The 14,495-nt window shown below is 49.4% G+C and overlaps 2 protein-coding genes across 2 annotated transcripts in view; one reads left to right on the forward strand and one right to left on the reverse strand.

Annotated features, from left to right (window-relative positions):
• Nucleotides 1-1,687: 1,687 nt before the first annotated feature.
• Nucleotides 1,688-3,582, reverse strand: NKX1-2 (NK1 homeobox 2). The gene is given in 4 exon segments (XM_072340121.1): nt 1,688-2,304; nt 3,159-3,363; nt 3,467-3,537; nt 3,540-3,582. Coding segments are annotated over 4 exon segments (888 nt in total). The 3' UTR covers nt 1,688-1,735.
• A 2,593-nt stretch (nt 3,583-6,175) lies between these two features.
• The window catches only part of LHPP (phospholysine phosphohistidine inorganic pyrophosphate phosphatase), a 59,328-nt gene continuing 51,008 nt past the window's right edge, over nt 6,176-14,495 (forward strand). Inside the window, exons 1-2 of the mRNA XM_072340122.1 lie at nt 6,176-6,317; nt 14,084-14,271. Of these exons, the coding sequence (XP_072196223.1) occupies nt 6,199-6,317; nt 14,084-14,271 (307 nt within the window). The 5' untranslated portion in view covers nt 6,176-6,198. The remainder of the gene's footprint in view (nt 6,318-14,083; nt 14,272-14,495) is intronic.

The raw sequence follows: 14,495 nt of genomic DNA on the forward strand, positions 1-14,495 counted from the left end.
AGGCTGGCTTTTCTTGCACAGGAATCAAGCGTTCATATTTCTCATAAAGCTGAAGACAAATGCCTTTGAAAAGCTTACAAACATCAAGACTGCATACCAAGTTGTATTTTAATTTGTAACGTTCTCTGCTCTTTCTACAATTTACACTCATTAAGGAGGAGAGCTGACCACATCATTAGTGCCAGGGCAGAAGCAGACCTTCCCCCCAAGACCTCAGAGCAGTGCAGGTGAGCAATGGGCTGATGCTCTGGGAACATCTCAGTGACAGCCAAAGGAAACTCAGAGCACTGTCTGCACGCACAGCGATGTGAGCCCCACAGAGCAGGCTGTCAGCAAGCCAAGAGGATTTCAGTCCCAGTCAGGAGCATGGATGTGATGAGCTGCTGCAGCTGTAATTCGCATCCAATCAGAGTGAAAAGGTGACTGTAATTAACCGACAAGTAAATATACTCGTGTACTGGAGCTATGACTTCCAAAATCATGACCTGAGGCAAACCTTGTGCTTTGTTAACAGCACCGAAAGTAATTGGGAAGGCACTGATTGCCTCCTCCTGGCTTGGGAAGGTAACAGCAAGACTCAGCCCTCCTGCACTGAGCACCTTGGCTCAAGACACCCAAAAATCCCCCAGAGGAATGGAAACAGCGCTCTGTCCCAGCACAGTTAGAAACAATTAAACACAAAGTAACTTCAAAACAAACAAAAATAACCATAATAAAATAAAAGCAAAACAGCACAACCTTTTTATTTGGACGTACACGAGAGACAGAAAGGACTTATGAGCTCAGATTTTGAGTTGGAGAGCCAACACGGATTTGAAAGCATCATGATGTGACCAAGGGGATGCACATGGGTTGTAATAATAATAATAATTTGTGAAGCCGCACGAGGCGGATTGATTTTAAACCAGTGACTTCCCAGCATTCAGGAAGGGAGCAGCCCCCAGCTAAAGTCCCTTTTCATTCTGATGCTGCTAACAATGAAGATGAAATATGATTTTCCCTTCTAATCAGTGCTTCAAAAAGGCAAAATAAAAGACAACAACCAAACCCCGCCAAAAAGAGCGTGTTTGAGAGAGTGTGTGATAGGTTATGTTATGATAGGATATGTTATAATAGGTCTCTGCATGCAGGAAATGAAGTGAAATGCAAGGCAGAGGGGCGACGCATATTAGCAGCAATCAAATAGTTTCCCACTGCCCGAGCGGACTCTGTGAGCATTGCCTGATGCCTATTTGCCTTGGTCCCTATTGCCTCAGACAGAAGGAAAAACTCTTAGCAGGTCACCAAGCGCACAGCTTGCAGGTTTGGGATCTGAAGTCTGATACAAATGTGGGTCATGCACCAGTCGCCGGAGCAGCAGCAAAAGTCACGGATGTCTTTATGGTGTGAGCATCCCTGGATATCAGACCTGCCGTGTGGGGTCAGCAGCACCGGGACAGCAGCAATGGGAACGAAGTGTCACAGTTCCAAGCTCCCCGGGTCTGTGGCATGTGCTGGCAAGCCAGATGGCAACGAGGAACGTACGAAAGAGAAACTCGGAGAAGAATTAGCGTCAGACATGTGTAAAGAGGGTTATTCTCTCCATCTCCAACGCCTATAATTACATATCAAACGTGCTAATAAAATCCAGTGGTTACAGCTTGTGGGTAATTTTTTCTCGTTGTCGAAGTGAGCCGGAGAAGAAAAACCCGATTCCTCACCCCTCGGAGCGCTGGGACAGACCCGGGGTGGGTTTTCAGAGGTGCGGGGCGTAGAAGGGCCCGAGGTACGCGGGCCCCAGGAAGGGAGCGAAGGGTCCGCCGCCCGGCCCGCCCAGGGGGAAGGGAGAAGCGGTCGGGAAGAGAGCGCTGGCGGCGGCGTACGAGGGGAAAGTCTGCCCGGGCAGCGCTGCGGGGCGCGGTGGGCTGGGGGAGCAGCGGGAGGCGGTGGGGGGCGTGGGGGCGGCCGCTCCGTCGGCTCCGGGATGCTGCTTCTTCCACTTGGTTCGACGGTTCTGGAACCAGATCTTCACCTGCGTCTCGGTGAGGCTGAGGGAGAGCGCCAGGTTGAGGCGTTCGCACACCGACAGGTACCGGGTTGCGCGGAATTTGTTCTCCAAAGCCACCAGCTGCTCGTAGGTGAAAGCCGTCCGCGCTCGCCGCGGTTTGGCGCAGCTCGTCTCGGCCCGACGCCTCCTGCTGCCTCGCGGCGAGCCCGGCTCCTCCGGCCCCGGGGCTGCGGAGCACGAAGCGGAGCCGGCGCCGGCCGCTGGCTGCCCCTCCTCGACCGCTGCCTCCGCGCCGCTCTCCGCCGGGGTGCGCGCATCTATGGGAGAGGGCGGCGGGGTCAAGGGGGCACTGCGGAGCAGCTCCGAAACCCCCCCGGCCCCACACTGCAATGTTCCCTCCGCGTCCCTCCCCGAGACGAGATTTAACGGTTGTTAAAATAAAGGGGAGAAAGAAATCCACCCGGTAAGCCCCAGCCACGGCGGCTCATTTACGGGGAGGTGTGGATATGGATTTCTTACCAATTAAAAAAGAAGTTATTAAAGTCCCCTTCTGAAGCGAAATAAATCCCCTCCCCCCCTCTCCCCATCTCCGTGCTAATGGAGTTTCAGATTTGCGAGGGCCGGATCGATAGATGTCATCTATTAAAGGTAAGTTTTAATCGAACAATATTAGGATCAGGCCGGGGGAAGGAGGTTTGAAGTGGGTACCTGCAAGCTGTGGGCAGGAGATAGGCGGGAGTCAGTAATAGGATATCGATCAATGGGAGCTAAGGCATCCTCCGGTGGGGACGGGCTGAGCAATTACCCAGCCGGCTGTCCCGGGTGCGGGGGGGGGAGGGCGGGCAGCGGGCAGGGATCGGCATCGGGACCGGGACCCCCTGCCGGCCCGGGGAAGGTCGGCCAAGGGATGCTCCCATTTGGGGCCGTGCCGCTTCGTGGAGCGCTCGGGGCGCAGCCGGAGGGTTGCCCGCGTGGGGTTTTTTCTATCCTCGAGACTCGAAAGGTGCTACATCCCCGTCCCCCCCCCCCCCCCATCTCCTCCCTCCCGACTGACGGCGGCCCGCACAGCCCGACCCCCCCGCAGCTGTCCGGGCTCGGGGGATGCTCCCCGGCTGCCGGCACCTGCTCACCCCGCCAGCGCCGAACAGAGAAAACTCGAACGCGTTCCTACCATCCGCCTCTAGTTTATTCCTCCCGCTCTCGTGCTGAGCAGCGCCTTTTCCTACTTCAACTCTTGCCAAACTTTTCTCCTGCTCTCCCGAGCGGCAGGCGCTGCCCCCGCTCCCCGCGGCCGCTTCGCTTCTCCGGGTGAATTTCTGAGGATCCAGGATGTCTAGGATGGAGAAGGAGATCTTATGCTGCTGGACGGGGGCCGCCTTGGCCCCACCGTCCGGGCATTCCAGCATCCCCCGCTCCGCGCTGCCGGAGAGCCGCGGGTGCCAGCGCGGGGCCGGGCGGAGGGCAGCGTTGCCGCGGAACCTCCGCCGCCGCCTCCTCGCGGAACCTCCGCCTGGGCGCTGGAGACGCGGAGTGAGCTGCGGGGAGGAGGAGAGCGGGCGGCGGGGTGGGGGCAGAGGAGGGGGCAGCGCAGCCATTGGCACGCGGCCCCTCGCCCTCCCCGCGCTCCTCTCCGCGGGGGCGCAGCCGGCGCCGCCCCCCACCATCATCGCCGCCCCGCGGAGCGGCCCGGGGGGGATCCACGCGTGGCTGCTCCCGGGTGAGTCTTATAGAGGGGAGCGCAGGGGCTCGGTGCGCTGCTTCTGCCCAGCGGCCTTTGTTTTGGGTGTAAAATTGAGCTTTGGTCCCTAATGAGCATCTTGGCAAATTAGCATCTTCCCGTTTTCTGTAGGTTTGGGGTCAGCTCAAGGTCTGGGTAGTTCAAGGGCTGGTTCTGACTCCTGGAGTTTAGCCCTGGTGTGCTCATCAGCCCCATTTCACAGCTGGAGAAATTGAGGTACACCCTGCTGGAAGCCTTCCCCACCGAGCAGTCACCTGACATGGAAGTGCCCCATCACCTCTTATCCTTATAGCAAGTATAAGATGAGCAGCAGCAGGTCAGGTCTCTCCAACCTGCTCCATTCCCATGACCTTTATTTAAAACTTCCTAGCAAAATAGTGCTGTACTTATGCAGCTTTTGTGGAGGGTGCTGTCCTCTCCCCTTAGCAGTTCTGCATTTTGTTGGTGCTGGACATCAGGGTGATGTGTAGACAAAGATTTTGTGCAGCAGGAAAGCTGCACACTCTGCCTGTCTGTGGGAATCCAACTAGGCAAAAATACGGCACTGCTCGAATAACAGGTGCTGCACAATAGGAATAAAGAAGAAGGAGTTGGGATTTCCTTCTGTTATTGCAAAGGCATGGATCTTAAGATAATAAGAAGCAGGAAGATGAGATAAAGAAGTGCAGGGAGACATGAATACAAGTTATTTCTTTAGTCAGTTTTGTGGTGGCAGCAACTGAGAGTCCGTTTGGTGCTGGGCTCTGGTATGGGATACCACACACATTCAGAAGAGAAGTTATCTCTGTCCTGGGCAGTTCAGGCACTGAAGCTGCAGACCAATGAAGCTTAGTTTCATGGATGCATCCTGCATGAAAATGACCCTGGGGAGGGGAAGGGGGAGCTGAAAAGCTCACTGCAGGGCGCTGCTCAGTGCTTCTCATGCGTTGAAGTGATAAAGTTGCCTGAGGTGCAGAAGGAGAGGGAAAAGTTTCCAATTTCTGGACTGTGGACTTTAAAAGTGAGGGTCAAATAATGGAAGTAAGTATGAAATGTTCCTGCGTATCCAGTAAGTATGTATTTGAACAAGATTCTTTTTGTTTGCCACAATACCAGTTTCGATGTACTTGGAAAAAATATAGATACTGTGACCTGGCGTATGGCTCACTTTATGCTAAGGATGCCAATCAACCTTTGCAGCACTGGAGATGTTTCATTTTTGGGGAGGAAAAAATGATCTGATCTATGGTGAGAGTATAAATATTTCTGAGTTATTGCAACTGCGGGAGCATAGAAGGTAAATTGTAGTGCTGGGATTCATTTGTGGGCCAGCAGACATCTTCAAATATCATCAGGTTAGCACGTGCATGGCGACTGACCTACAAACAGACATGCCCATGGAAGGCACACACAAGCAGCACGCGTTCATGGATTGGTTTTAGCAGTCTGTTTGAAGTTGGTTTTGCTTTCCAGCTCAAGCATTAAAATTCAGCCTGAGTGCTGTCTTTAAATTGCTTTGATGCTGGGTGGGTTTCAACCCTGACCTGTCCTGACGGCAGTGATGGCTGTAACAAGCTGCAGATCAATATTCATAGCGGGTGTCCTGGGCTGATAACACTATCCAAGACAATGTTCGCTATCAGCGTAGACAGCTGAGATATTGCGCCATTAGTGATGTTGTTTTAAATAACCTGATCCATTTCTGGGTCTATTTAGTGAATTTCACAGTTTAGATATTATCTTTAAGGAGAAGCCAAGGCTGTTCCAGACGTGGCGATGCAAATCAATGCTGCCAAGGCTCCTCTGCTTTCCTTAAAACAAAGTGGGCTGTGATTCCAGCGCAGCTTGTGATGCAGTCTGTTAGCCACAGCGTGCTATCAATAATATTAGCAATAAGGCAGCATTTGGACTATACTGAGGGAGAAACCAGAACTATCTGTACCACTGCTGATAAAATCTTGTCCGTGACCAGTTCAGTTTTTTACATGACGAGGTAATTATTCTTCTTGGAGCATGTGTGAGGAGTTGCCACAGGGCGGTGTTTGGCTGACGGGGTGTTTGAGGCAGGTAACGCCATGCAGCCATCACTGGGCCAGCACAGCCTTCCCCATAGCAGAGGGGCCGTGCAAACCAGGCCCACGCTCCTATTTGCATGGATGTTTGGAGACCTCTGGGGAGCCCGTGGCTTGCAGAGTGACCAGGGAACCTTCAGCATTGCACCCAACCTATTGGGTTCTGTGTCTCTGTGCTGTGTGTGAGGAGGAACTGCATGAAGGGGAGATGCAGAGTGGGTCAGCAAGCAGACCCATAGCAGAACCCAGGCTTTTCTCCTGACATGGTGGGACACCCAGAGCTGACAGTAGCAGCGTTGACTCAGAGAGAACCACACACATCCCTGCTACTTTTAACAGCCATCCCCCTCTCCCTTCGGACCGCCTCGCTGCTCACAGACTCCATTTCCCGACAGCCCCCGGGGCAGCGAGGCGGTGCTGACATGGCGGCCTGGGCACGGGCGGTGAGGGGGCTGTTGCTGGACATCAGCGGGGTGCTGTACGACAGCGGCGGGGAGGGCGGCGGGGTGCCCATCTCCGGCTCAGCCGAAGCGGTGCGGAGGTACGTGAGGCCCTGCCAGCCCGGCCCTGAGCATTATGGGGTGGGGGGCTGGGGGCTTGCAGGGTGCTGCAGGCCTGTGGGTTACGGTGAGGTGAATGTTGGGGGAGCAGCGTGGCCTTTGCATTCAGCTGGGTGATGCGATGCAGGTAATGCAAAGGGCTTAAGCACTGCTGGGCAGGTAGTGGCCTCATTTAGCTAATTAATTTGGTGAACTGGCCAGTGTGTCCTGCACACAGCGGGACCCATGGGGCAAGTGTGGCACTGGGCTCTGTTTATTCCGAGGTAAATATTGACTTTCTGTACACAAAGGTTGCAGTGTGTTCTTTTGCTTTTCTGTAGTTGGGAAGCAGATCTGGGATTCAGAATAGACCCTAGGAGGAGAAGATTACAGTAAAATAAAAGCTTTTATTTCTCCTCAGGTGTAGAGCAGCCTGTTTGCTGAGTGCAGAGGCAGATGCTGCTGGGTACGACCTCTGCCAGGATTAAACTTCCCTGGCTTCCCTCCTCATCTCACCCAAATCCTCCTGATGACATTATTTCCCTGCTGATGCTGTAGCTGACAGTCAGCCCGTCCATGCAGGAGCAGCTCCTGCTCTCCATCTTCCAGGATAAGACATCCTATCACCTTCCTGCAACAGCACTCTGTCACATCTCCTTGACTGGCATTTTCTGATTACTTTGCCTGGGCTCCCAGCTGCTCTGGCAATTCCCTTCCGCAGGAGGAAGATTCATAGAATCATAGAATCATTGAATCATTAAGGTTGGAAAAAAACACTAAGATCCCCATGCCCAACCCCATCCCACCCCACTGTGCTCACTGCCCACATCCCTCAGTGCCACATCCCTATGGTTCTGGATGGTGACCCCAATACTCCTTGGGCAGCTGTGCCAGGGCCTCACTGCCCTTTCAAAGAAGAAATTGTTCCTAACATCCAACCTGAATCTCCCCTCGTGCAACTTGAGTCCATTACCTCTCATCCTGGTGCCTGCAGGTCAGAGCTGAGTGTTCTGCTCAGACAGAGGAAGGGCACACATGCCTGCCAACAGAGCCACGGATTAATTTTGCTTTATTTTCTGTATCATCTGTAGCCTCCTTTATCTTGTGGAGAAGCTGCTTGATTCCTTCTGCCGGATTTTTTTTTGCATGGCTGTGACAAAATGATTTTGTTCTCCTGTGCCTCGTTGCCCCTTTGGTAAATTGGGGGATTTATTCCTTTGTTTCTTTGGACTGTAAGTGCTTCAGGGGCTTCTCTCTTATGCTGAGAGTTTGTGCAGGGTAGCCCTGATCGTAGCTGAGGCATTCAGGCATGGCCATAGTAAGCATAAATAACAACAACCATATAATTACTGTCTGCAAGGAGATCATTCCCTTATAAAGCAGGACATACTAATAATATCTGCATCACAGTTCCCCAGATGTTTTTGACATCTTGTTCGTTTCTCCTAGGTTTTTGAACTTTATTTTCCATCAGGTTGCAGGCTGTTATTTAATAACTCTGTCACTGCATTTGCTGAAACCTCCCATACGGAGGCAACATACACTGCGATTTAACTTACGGCAATGCCAGAAATGCGCTGCTGAAACAACAGGAAAGCTCAGGCCTTGGGCTAAATACAAGATATTAATGGCTTTCTCTTGAAATGCTGGAAGTATCTGGGCCCCTGTCACTTGTTAGGCGTTGCCGCATCTCAGCAGCTAATTCGACCTGATGCAGAGGGGCTTCAGGGCTTCTTTGAGGAGGGCTTGGAGATGCTGGGAGAGCAGAGCTGAGTTGGACAGAGTATGGTGAGAAGGATTGGAGCTCAGAATGGGGACAATGTGGTGCCTCTGTGTGCAGTGCTTTGCCCAACTGCCCTGCATGGTGGCACCCAGCTCCAAGCATCACGCTTATTTCTTAAGGAGCATGCTAGGAACAGGGAGGCAAGTTTGGATATACCTGGTCTGCTCGATGTGTCAACAAGTGGTTCTGTCTATGGCAGCTGGGGACGACACAAATGGCCATTGAAAGGCATCAGGAAGCAAAAAGAAAAAGCATATTTTGTTCAGGGCATTCAATGCAAGTGGGTAAGAACGATTGTTTTCAGCTGGTAAAGTGAAGTAGCCTTATTTATCTGCCCATTAGGTTGGTAATTGTTCTAGCTCACACCACTTAAAATCCTTATTCACTCATTATCCTATTAGGAGTTGGTCATTAATGTTAGTGTCTGCGTCGCAGTATGGCTCGGTGGTTTCATGGAGATGGATGAAAGCTAAAAGTGGCTCTTTTCTAACCAATTCATTTTTGTTATCGATTAAGAAGTCATAAATGCAGATAGCTAGGAACTCCATCACTAATTCTCTCTGACACAACCTTTTGCAAAGAGATGTGTCTAAAATTTCTCAGTGCATGTATATAACTTCAAAGTCCACCGTGGTTCTCAAACACCATTCTGATGATTCATACTGTGGATATGAACTCTCACAAAGCGGTGGCTGACCTGTTGTCTTCCTGCATCATCTCCCACACCATTATGGCAATTAACTTCATGTAACAATACATACTATCAATTAGTGCTAAGGTGAATCTGGATCCTTCTGATGCTTGGACAAACCACAGCAGACAGGCACCTGTGTGGCAAGGGACATTGGCACCAGGATTTTAACCCATAACTCAGGGTGCTAAAACACACAGAAACCCACCAGGGACTGCTCTTGTTCATTTTAGGTGGGGATATTGGAGAGATAAGTGACTAGACAATCCAAAAATGTCTTGTTAAGATAATTTGGCTCTTTGGAACTTTTAACCCTGATTGCTTAGTTTGCTGTGGCATGCATCTGCTGTAACTGAGTTATAATGGAGTTGAATGAGACACACTTCCTTGTGGTGTGTGCAGATAGCTGGCAGACACTGGCTGCCATTCGGGACAGATGAGAAAGCCATCAGTGACTTAAAGCCTTCTGTTGGAGCCAGCCTTAACAGCACCTCTGTACTGTTCTCTTATTGTCTTAATTGATTTACATAGCATTGACATGAGGTGAGCTATTCCCTTTTTCTCTTCCAAATAATAGGGAGTTGGTCCCTTATAAGACAGAAGGTGGTTAAACACCCATAAAAGATGCCCAAGCTGAGCTCTGCTATTTGCATTTACAGCTGTGTGCTGATAGTGTGGCCATTAGCATATCCATATGAAAAGCACACAGTAGTTGGACCTTTACAACATCCTGTTGTTTGGCCTGTATAGTGCATCTGTGAGTGGGGCCTTCTACAGAAGCCCTGAAAAGAGCAGCGGAAATCTGGGGCGAGGGGAGGCTGTGGAGCAGCTGGGCAGTCATGTTAAAGTCAGCTACCTGGGGAGTGGGACAAGGAGAGGATTGTGAGCAGAACAAGTGGAAGGGGAACTGTAAAGCAATTCGGCATGTGGGGATTCGGGTGGGATGGTGGTGGATTTACAAGGAGCCAGCTGAAAGCGTGGGTAGGGCAGGGAGCAAGAAATCTTTGTTGCAACAGATGATAACCAAAGCAAAGTTTCTTGGTTTGCTACATCTCGAGGGCATGGGATAGCAAAGGGGTCCTAGAAAGGCTTTTGAATGAACTATACAACCTCTTGGGTTAACATCCATTTGTTTGTCTTTACACTTAATTCTGTTGGCAGTTTTTATCTGCAGATCCCAAAGAAGGCTGTGTGTGACCATCTGCCTGCTCGGGATGCAGCCACAGGGACTCAAAGAGATGAAGCAGTTCCTTGTAGGCACTGTGCTATTCACTGGCTGAGCCAGGAGCAGATCCAGGAACTGATCCTCACTGGCTATGAAGTGGCCATAGCTCCTCAGCAGCCTGTGGTCTCGTGTTTCTGCAGCACTAGCTGTGTACTCAGGTTTCTTGAAGTGGTGGACCTTCCTAATCTAAGTTTTCTTCACTAATCAGCAGTGTTTGTTATTGTTTTAAAAAGAGCTGCCTGCCCAAAGGTGCAGGTACTCCAAGCAAATGCTGTCTGTGTAAATTGCATGAGTTAGTGCTTACACTTTTGGAATTTAACTACCATTAACCTTTAGGGTCTTGAGCTATTTACCATCCATCAGCACAATTATGGGACATACCAATAATTACCAATGAAGAATAATAAAATGTATTACCATGATACCCACTAAAAGTACTTGTTCTTCTACTATCTAAATAGCGATTAATCCTGAAATGGATTAGCAGCTGTCTGCCTCATTTTAGTACCTTAGAACTTGAGACTTGTCTCAGCTTAATGCTGCTGGGTAACTTTTTTTCCCATCTTTCATGTTGGGTGAACTTGGTCTGAAACCTTAAGTATCAAACCAGATCCTTTGCATATCCTCAGCCATGACGCCATCATTAATTATCACCATTAGGCTTAGGGGCCTTCATTAAAATTGCAAGTAGTCTTTGCAGGTGATGCCCTGGCAGGAGTAGCTCTTAGCTATGCTGCTCCTATAGAGTACAGTGAAAGGTGCAGAAGTCAGCTGAGAGGTTCCGCAGGTACCAAAGGATGCTCAGCTGAGTTTTGCTTGCTTTGAGGAAGCTTGTGTCTGCATTTGTATCCTTAGTAGTTCATCACTTCCAGATTGAAGTCACACTAGGCTTGCTGAAATGCAGCTTGCTTTGCTATGAAATCGTGTGGCACCTTCTAAAGTAGAGTGCAAGGCATGGGAGAGTGAATTATTTATCGATAAAGCAGGCTAAAGGAAGTGTTTTGGCAATTGACTTACTTAAACCAGAATCCATTATTTACAAACAGGTGCTGTTTGTATACAGTCTGAGAATGTGGCAGTGACAAAGGTAGCTTGGTTTTGATTGGGCTTTTAATGGAATAATTAATGGCTTCAGTGTGTGATTTTCTAGGTGAATTATGGGGAGTGGGGAAACGGGGGCACTTCCCTCTGATGGTGGCCACTCTTCATTGCTTCAAAAGGCAATGCATGAGCCATGCAGTGAGTATATATAATATGGCCCTTCCGGGGTTTCCTTTTGAGTGACTTCAACTCTTTCGTTAGCAAAACCTTTCACTGGACCAAAGGGTGGTCAGAGGTGGGGAGGCTGAAGTTTAGCCTTCACTATGCCTTCAGTTTCTTTTGCTGTTTGTGGGACAGCACGAATTGAAGGAGTGATGGCTTTCAGTCTGGATTCTCAGGCCATTTCTCTTCCTGCCGGTGTCACAGCCTCTTCATTGTCTAAAAGAACAGCTTTTGTGTTTTATATGCCCAAGGGCTGCCCATAAAGGTTGGCAAGGGCAGCTGGTTAAGTCTGCACAAGGTCAGTCAGGATGTCTAATAATTGTCCTAACACTTTACCTGTTATGGAACAATAATGAGAGTTTTTTCATTATTTTCGGGTGAGTGAACCTGGCAGATGCTGACAGCCAGCAGATGTGTAAAGTTCGAGGTGATTTGTAAGGGACTGGCTCATCTGACGCACAGTAATTGCACTGTGGGACATTGTCACTCAGCGTCCTGTCCTGCTCTGGCAGGATGAGGTAAAGGTCAGTTCAAAGAGCTGGTACAGCAGGAGGGACAGTGCAGGGCTGGAATTCAAACCTCATTTTCCTATTTCCCATGTGCTCATCCTCACGAAGAGCTTGGTGCTGAGTTCTAGATTTAGGGATTGCTTGGGTGACTGAATGGTTGTTTGGGGACCAAGTGGTGAAGCATAGGAAGAGGTCTTCCTTCCCACCTGTTGATGCTTAAGTTCTGTACTCATCTGTCCAAGTATTCCTTGATTCTAAGTACGATTTGCTGCTTGGAAGTTCTGTTAGCAGTGGTTTGTTGCTCTGAGCATAACAGGCTTGCAAGTGAGCCCATGCCACAGCAGGGCCATCAGACTGCTCATCTGCTCCCTGCAGTTGTCCACACCCTGCTGTCCTCTTCCAACTACAGCTCTGAGAAGTGTTTTTTGCAGCAGACTGGGTTTTAGCAGTTTGCCACTCATGACACCCTGAGAAGCCAGCTCTTTGAGCAGGCAGGTAAACTGAAGGTCCCCTGTTCTTGCTCTGGGACTGGGGCCCATTTTTCTCTACTTGTAAGCCTCTAATCCATTGCTCTTTATCTTACAAAGCATCACATCACAAATTTTGTTCTTCCTCTTCTCCCAGTATCCCCACCCTTGGCAATGCTAGAAGGTGCAGTAACATGTTCTGCTTCTGGTTCTTACCGTGTGAGCATTAGGTGCTGCATCGGCTCAGAAACCCAGTGTTTCCTCTGAAACTCAGCAGTAGAGCCTTACAGAACCATCACGGTCTGCATGCTGAGTACTGAAGTTACCAGTGGGTGTGATTGTATAGCACAGGGATTTGGCAGAGAGCTCACACAGGGATTTTTTTAGGGACACCAGCTTGGGAAGAACGGGTGAGTTTTCACTGAATAAGTTTGTATGTAGCTGTAACTCTTCATTGTAGATTCAAGTGGTTTTGTTGTTTTTCTTTTGTTTAGCATTCCAGGATGCTTTTTGAGAGCTGTCTCATTCAACAAATGTCTGTTTCCAGGCAATCATGAATCACGGCCATTTTTTTTCCTTACCTTTAGAATATATATATAGTTTTTAACAACAGCACGCTCTATTAAAAGTTTATGCATCCAAATTACATTGCTTTGCTTTTTAACTACAGCTGAAGCCGTGTTTGGAATAACAGATGTGGAACGCTGTCATCTCGCTGTCACACCGATTGTTCATTGTTCTGAGAAGGTCACATCATAATTCATTAACAATAATTATTCCCTGGGTACACCCTGCACTTCTTCACTCAATTGCTTCATTAACTTGCGAGCGAATCTCACATTCACTGCTCCAATCAATGAAGATATATTTATAATGTACAAGTGGATGCTATTAGTTACAATATATTAACTGCCTAATTTCAAATAGAAAAGCTATCTTTATGAAGGGCAATTAAACACTAAGTGTAATTGATAATTCACATACCTATGATTAGGAAAGACAAATAATAAGAAAGAAATGAATCACCTGTGTTATCGAGGAAGACGTTGGCATGCAGCTTTAATGAGCAGAAGGGGCTCTCTGGGTCAGGACTGGATATCTAAGAATTCTTGGATGGAAAGCTCTTTATCGGATGTGTTATCTCTGGGTTTGGTGTTTGCAACAACCTGTTGGAGAATGGCAGGCTGGGGTATCCTGCGTATCATCTCCATCATCAGTGCTACCACCATGATGATGTTAGCTCTGCTCCAGATGCCAGTTATGTGCTATGCAGGGGCTCTGCATATGTAGAGCCCTAAGACTGTGGGGTGACCTCATTGCAGCTTTCCAGTGCCTTAAGGGACTTCCTATAAACAGGAAGAGGGTCAACTCTTTGAAAGGGTAGATAACAGCAGGACAAGGGGAAACGGTTTGGAGTTGAAGGAGGGAAGATTTAGGTTGGATATCAGGGGGAAGTTCTTTACTATGAGAATGGTGAGTTGCTGGCACAGCTGCCCAGAGAGGCTGCAGATGCCCCATCCCTGGAGGTATTCAAGGCCAGGTTGGAGGGGGCCCTGGGCAGCCTGGTCTAGTATCTGATATGGAGGTTGGTGGCCCTGCCTGCATCACGGGGTTGGAGCTTGATGATACTTGAGGCTCCTTCCAACCCAAGCCATTCTATGATTCTGTGTATTGTAGGGGTGCCTACTTTTTCATGGTAAAGGATGCTGCTCCTGTTGTCATCACTGCATTTTTATTGTAATTATCCATGTTTTATGCGGATTAACAAAGCTGAATTTACCAGCTCCTTTTCCGTGTCTAATTAACCCTTCTGCTGCTTTTACTCAACAGAATCAAGGCGTCCGGCCTAAAGCTGCAGTTCTGCACTAACGAAACACAAGCGACCCGAGAGAAATTTGTGAAGAAGCTGCAGGGCTTGGGCTTTGACATCTCTGTGGATGAAGTCACTGCCCCAGCACCAGCAGCCTGCCGCCTTCTGAAGGAGCGTGGGCTGAGGCCACACCTGCTGGTGCACGATGGTGGGACACCATTGGGACTTGGGGGGGGACAACCCAGGGGAATGTGGGCATTTGTGACCAAGCAGTGAAGTCCCATAGCTTGGTGGGGGAAGAGTTCCCAGCTGTTCTGTTCCTATTCTTTCTTTTGCCATGAGACTCTGGAAGGACTGTAACAGTATGGCTTGAGTGTGATCTCCATCAGTAGTGCAGTGAAGGTAGGCTGGTAGAATGACTTGGCAAAACAA

The sequence above is a fragment of the Excalfactoria chinensis genome, chromosome 6 (assembly GCF_039878825.1).
Source record: "Excalfactoria chinensis isolate bCotChi1 chromosome 6, bCotChi1.hap2, whole genome shotgun sequence".
Taxonomy (NCBI): domain Eukaryota; kingdom Metazoa; phylum Chordata; class Aves; order Galliformes; family Phasianidae; genus Excalfactoria; species Excalfactoria chinensis.